This window comes from Populus trichocarpa, chromosome 9 (genome assembly GCF_000002775.5).
Source record: "Populus trichocarpa isolate Nisqually-1 chromosome 9, P.trichocarpa_v4.1, whole genome shotgun sequence".
NCBI lineage: Eukaryota > Viridiplantae > Streptophyta > Magnoliopsida > Malpighiales > Salicaceae > Populus > Populus trichocarpa.
The window spans coordinates 4267331-4273330 of record NC_037293.2 but is presented as its reverse complement, the minus strand read 5'-3'; the positions used below and the strand labels follow the sequence as shown (position 1 = coordinate 4273330).

The 6000-nt window shown below is 37.7% G+C and overlaps 1 protein-coding gene across 1 annotated transcript; it reads left to right on the top strand.

Moving 5' to 3' along the window:
* The first annotated feature begins 461 nt into the window (after positions 1-461).
* On the top strand, positions 462-3582 carry LOC7481533 (RHOMBOID-like protein 1). Its single transcript, XM_002313397.4, has 6 exons — positions 462-1055; positions 1147-1310; positions 1863-2026; positions 2135-2394; positions 2729-2855; positions 3310-3582. The coding sequence occupies exons 1-6, from the start codon at positions 757-759 to the stop codon at positions 3430-3432; spliced, it is 1137 nt and encodes a 378-aa protein (XP_002313433.3). The 5' UTR covers positions 462-756; the 3' UTR covers positions 3433-3582.
* Positions 3583-6000: the final 2418 nt, after the last annotated feature.

Here is a 6000-nt window from a genome sequence, read left to right as displayed (position 1 = left end):
GATGTCTTATTTTTAGCCATTTTGAAAGTAATTTAACTTGTTTGCTAAGATTTAAATGCAAGAAATTCTTGCTTGCTTGACCCATATTAATAATTCCGAAGAATTTAAGCAGCCGGACTTGCCTTAGAATCATACATTGAACATCACTATAGTAGTGTTGCTTTCCTAAATAAATCAAAATCTTATTTTGTGGTTCAAGATTTCCATTCACACGTCTTTTTCTTTTTATATATAATAAAATGTTTATTTTTAAGTTTCAAAAGTATTTTTTAAAAAATAAATTTTTTTATTTTCAAATTATTTTAATGTATAATTTTTTAAAAATAAAAAATATTATTTTAATATATTTTTAAATAAAAAATACTTCAAAAATTAAACAGACTTCCACACACGTTCGGACAAGCTTTCAGAGAGAGAAATATTTTGTCTTAATTTGGACGGATCTCTTACTTGTCATTCAATGAAAAAACAAGAACACAGCGAGGCAAATGCAAATCTGTCTGAAAACGTGTGGAATGAGTAACACAAAGATACTAATGAAAGCTGAAGCAAACCGATTGTTATTACACACCCAATAAATTAACCAAATTAATTTGTTTTCTCTTCTCTCACTGCCAAAAACAAAAAGCCGAATCCAAACCAAAGAACCTTACCCGCTCAGCCACCCTCTATCCCTCTCCATCTGTACCAACAATGTCAATCTTCTGCTGAAGGAAAACCCCAAATTCAACAAATTTTTTTTTTTTAAAAAAAAAGATGATGGGGAGAGGGGAAGCAGGGAACGACAGTGTGGAGATAAAGGTGCATCCAAGGCAGGCAAACACCCCGGCAGGCTCACCACCGCACCCGAGCCAGTTCCAGAACCAATCTGTTTTCAAGAATTGGGTGCCATGGCTTGTCCCTTTATTTGTGGTGGCTAACGTTGCTGTCTTTATTGCCGTCATGTATGTCAATGATTGCCCCTCCAATTCTGGCTCTTGTGTTGCTCCTTCTTTGGGCAGATTCTCCTTTCAGCCTCTCAAAGAAAATCCCCTTCTTGGCCCCTCCTCTTCCACGTGAGTCCTCTCTAAATATTAATCAGGATGTTTTCTTGGGTTTTTATTAAGATTTTGAATGGATTTGTTTATTTCTTTCTTTTTTGGGCAGTTTGGAGAAAATGGGAGCTTTAGATGTGAACAGAGTGGTGCATAAACACCAGAGTTGGCGCCTCATTTCTTGCATATGGTTACATGCTGGAGTCTTCCATGTCCTTGCCAACATGCTGAGTCTTCTCTTCATTGGAATTCGTCTTGAGCAAGAATTTGGGTTCTGTATGTATTTTACCTCTGTTGTTAATTTTGTTCGAATCATATGTCTGCTTAAGTCAACAAGTTTCTCCGAAGATCACAACTTTCACCACGGGACATGTGTTTGTAAATGTGCTCAAGACAGCATTGAATTATGTTCCTTTTTGCTTTTCAATGTGGAAAGAAACGTAATCGGATTGAAATACTTATAAAAACATCTTAATTTTATGATGTTGCCTGGTTTGAGCAGAAAGCTTTTAAAAACATCTCTGGAATGCCACTGATAATTCTATGTATTTACAGTGCGAAGCGAAAAATTCAAAATGAATTCTTTCAATATTTAATTGCCTGATGACTGCAGTCATATGCTAGGAATTTTCTGTAGCAGTTGAATGGATTCTAATTGAAGATCAATAAATGTGCCTAATGATTTTTATGGAGGATGATAATCTAAAAGAAATAATAGCAGTGGGAAAGAATCCCTGAGCTCACGAATGGAATTGCTTCATTTTGTTATTTAGTTATACTTTCATGATTCAAAATTATAATTTACCTTTTCAATTTCCATTATTACAGTGCGAGTTGGGTTGGTCTATGTCATATCTGGCTTCGGCGGGAGTTTGTTGTCGGCTTTGTTTATTCAGACTGGTATCTCTGTTGGTGCCTCTGGTGCACTTTTTGGTTTGCTAGGAGGCATGCTTTCAGAGCTGATTACCAATTGGACCATATATGCAAATAAGGTACATTTGACTGCCTCGAATAAAAAAGGGTTTCCTTGTAATTTTTCAGTTTTGAGTTCGCTATATATGTAGCCCAGTTGTCTTACGCTTGCAGATTTTTGTGTGCAGTTCGCAGCACTGTTGACTCTCCTTTGCATCATTGCAGTAAACCTAGCAGTTGGACTCCTCCCACATGTGGACAACTTTGCTCATATTGGAGGATTTCTTTCCGGGTTTTTTCTGGGTTTTGTATTCTTAATTCGCCCCCAGTTTAAGTGGATTAACCAAAAAACATGTCCTCCAGGATACATTGCACCCCCAGCTCAATCTAAACACCAGACATATCAGTATGTACTGTGGGTTATATCTCTGATAGTACTCATCATTGGGTAAGTTACTTTTCGTTGTTTGGATTTTGAAATGTGCTTGTGTAAATGTTGGTGGTTGCATCTCTATGATTAAAAGAGGTATTGTATTTTGGCGCACGGGCTCTATTTAGCTGAGTGAGACTGAAATAGTTGACTGGGAAGTTATTTGTTGCCTTTAATCTCCTCAATTATTACCATGCTTGGTCCCCAATTAAGTTACCAACAAAATGTGGAGAGAATGCATCTCTAGCTGTTTTGTTCACCGTATGTAATGGGTTCATTTGAGTTTGCTTTCAGATGTAAAGCATCGTTAAATTTAGAAGTCTTCTTATCAAGCATAATGCAATTATTTCAGATTTACTCTTGGTCTGGTAGCACTGTTTCGAGGAGTTAATGTGAATAATAACTGTTCATGGTGTCATTATTTGAGCTGCGTCCCTTCTTCGTTATGGAGCTGCAAATCACAGCAAGTTTATTGTCAGGTAACTATACCCCTTCCCACCACACTTCTTCCTTTTCTTGTATTCTCTTCATCAGTTTAGTTTTCTATTCGGATATGTTTCTTGATAGTGATAAGTGTCGGATTAAACTTCGGTGGATAAAGCTGTAGCTAAAAAAGTTTTTTTTTTTGAAAAAAAAATAGTTTAAAATCCTCCTGCTTGTGGCCATTTATAATATTGGAAACCAAACATGTATTGGTATGAGAATTTAGGTATGGGCGCATAGCCTTTCAACAGAATAGCATGGAAGGCTCCTGCTTTGTGTTCTCATTAATGACATTAAAAATTTTCGAACTGACAAAAATCATTTCTAAAGTGGATATATATCTGACTGTGTATTGGTGTTTGTGTGTTTATCTATGTGGTGCATTGTGCAAAGATTACTGTTGTATCGTGCCTTTTAATTCCTGTGTTCGTGTATGTGTTGTTTTTCTAGTCGATGGAACTTGGAAGTCAATTGAAGTTGACGTGCTTGAGCAACGGGAAAAGCAACATGTATGATTTGTCTAATAATGACTCTTCCAAAGTTCAGATGCTGTGCGCTCAACTTTGCAGTTGATCTGCATATATACACAAGAGATGAACAAGATTGCTCGAAATATGTTGTTTAACAAATTTGTTAATATACATATGATTCATTTATGCAAATGTTAAAAAAATATCTATCTATGGTCGCCACTAACAGTACCAATCTCATGGGTTTTCTATACTTTGAGTAGTTCAAAAATTCTCTTTTTGATTCCTTGGATGACAAGAGTAGGCCTTGAAATCAGGACCTCATTTTCTTTAGAGAGCATCACAAAGTTAACCATCAGTGGTGGGGACCTAAATTCTGAAATTCTGAGTTAGAATACTCGCAGTTGATAGAATGATATCAACCGCAACCAAAAGAACCCTTTCCTTGTTTGATTTAAATGCCGTACAGTTAGTGGCTTTTAATATGCCTCCACCAGTTACTACTGGTGGCGTGGTCGGTACAGTGTCATGGGATGTGGTTCAGGTTGAGGTTGATTCATAGGTGAATTGAAAGAATTACCCTGTGCAAGTTCCCAACCCAGCCAAACTAAAAGTTTTGCAGCTGCAAACAATCTCCTCTCTCTGCTCGTTCCGTTGATTTTGAAGTTTGGCAGAAACTGGCGAGGCCTCTTTGTTTATGTATTTATCACCACACCAATAATACTTACGTTGCAATTTAAAAATTTGGAGATGATAAGCTTTTTAATATTTCTTAATTTTTTTTTGTTATTATCTTGGCGATGTTCGATCATATAGTTTGATCAATTTCTTCCTCTTAGAAATTGCTGTGTCTTGTTGAAGAACAACTCTTTAACTCTGTAAGCACTACTATATATCACTGAAGTTTTGCACTGCCATCAATGCCTTCGTTAAGAGTTCCCGTAGCCCACAATGCAGATCAAGAGAAGCTCCCCGAGCTGTTAGGACAGACCCAAGTTTTTTCTTCTTTTCTGATTTGTGTTGAACTCTTGATTCCTAGTCTGAAATAAGTTGAAAAGCTTTATTTTTCTCATTTGCGACTCATTAAATAACCATTTCATCAAATCCATAACGTTTCTTTCATTTCTTACATCCTTGTTTGTTTTCCATAAGCGATGGATACATCTTACACTGCTCAATAGGTGAGCAACTTGTGTCAGCTTTCCCTTGCTGCCAGCAAGGGATCCAAGGTGAAATGCTTGCACCGTAATTCCAGAGCAGAAACCCTTTCATTTACAGGCTGAGAGGGGACTAGGAAGCAGCGTCGCAAAGCATAACAACTTACACCCGGGGACCCTAACAGGACTAGGAAGTGACATCGAGAATAAGAGAGGCACTGTGCTTTTTCCAGGGACAGGTTGTATATAGAAGGTCATGATCCTTATGAAAGGAAAGCATATGCATCTCCGGTGGCACCTCAAAGGTGACACCCACCTCCACTCCATCTATCGGCTCCTCTGCTCTGTCGTCCATATGCATATGAAGGGACCTTGGAAATGAAAGTTTATAGAAGGCATCCGCTTGTTGAGCAATTTCTTGATTTGGAGTTGAGGCGTCGAGTGCAGATTAAACATTGAAGGAACTCACTCCTTCAGCGTTATCGAGAGGAGATTGACCAGTGTGATCCCTATGTTTTGCACCGCGGCAGGTCCTCTGTACCATGATATATCATATGCCACTGGCCTGGCCTGCTATAGGATTACCGTCGTGCGTGCGGGATCATCACTTGATCCAACTACTGTGCAGCCAGAGTATTGGCTTCTTGGACATGTGTATCAGTATTAGATCCTGGTATCTTCTGACACAAAATAAGATGTATTGGAAGCATCCCAAATCTCTATTTCGTTATTCTTATGATGGGATAGTGTCAATTGCCGCAGTAGAAACTACAGTTCCCCCAACGAACGTTCAAAGCATCTAACAAATTGGGAAATGATGCCTGTAAAACATTTCCATCAGACACTAAAATTGTTCCGATTTGGTGCCTTATTCATTATCCAGGATGTTACTGATTAAAACTGGCAGTCTGGCACCTTGTGCATCCTTCTAAGGGCTCCTTGCTTTCTCTTCAGTCCTCCTTTAATAGCATCACGTCCTACGTTTCTTTTCATTATTCTTTTGTTTTTAGGCGCCAGCATCTCCATGAATGGAAACCGAGTTTGAAATACTCGATGACCATGGGAGCTCTTCTTCTTCTTCTTCTTCTTTTTCAACATACCATGTGATGAAATTCGAAAAACCTCAAAATGAACCCCAGACCTTTCCACAACTGTTGCAATGAGTTTCGAAGGATTTATTTTTTTAAAGTCACTCTGCGTCTATGGCTTATGAACTCCTCCTAAACAAGTCTTTTATTGGAATACGAGACATACCGATACTTAAGTTAGTAAACATAGAATGTCTATTTGCATTGTGGTCTATGTTATTACCTAGTAACCTTGGACATTTATACACCTTCAGTTACATGAAATTGTTTAGTGTAGAGTGGAGTCGCAAATATAATCATAAAAAATAATCACTTTTATTGCATAGACAACTTAAAAACTTGTAAATTGAGTGTTTATATAAACATCGTATTGTCAATTTGTGAGATAGGGTATTCATTGTATTGACAAGGTAGGCGCTGCATTGA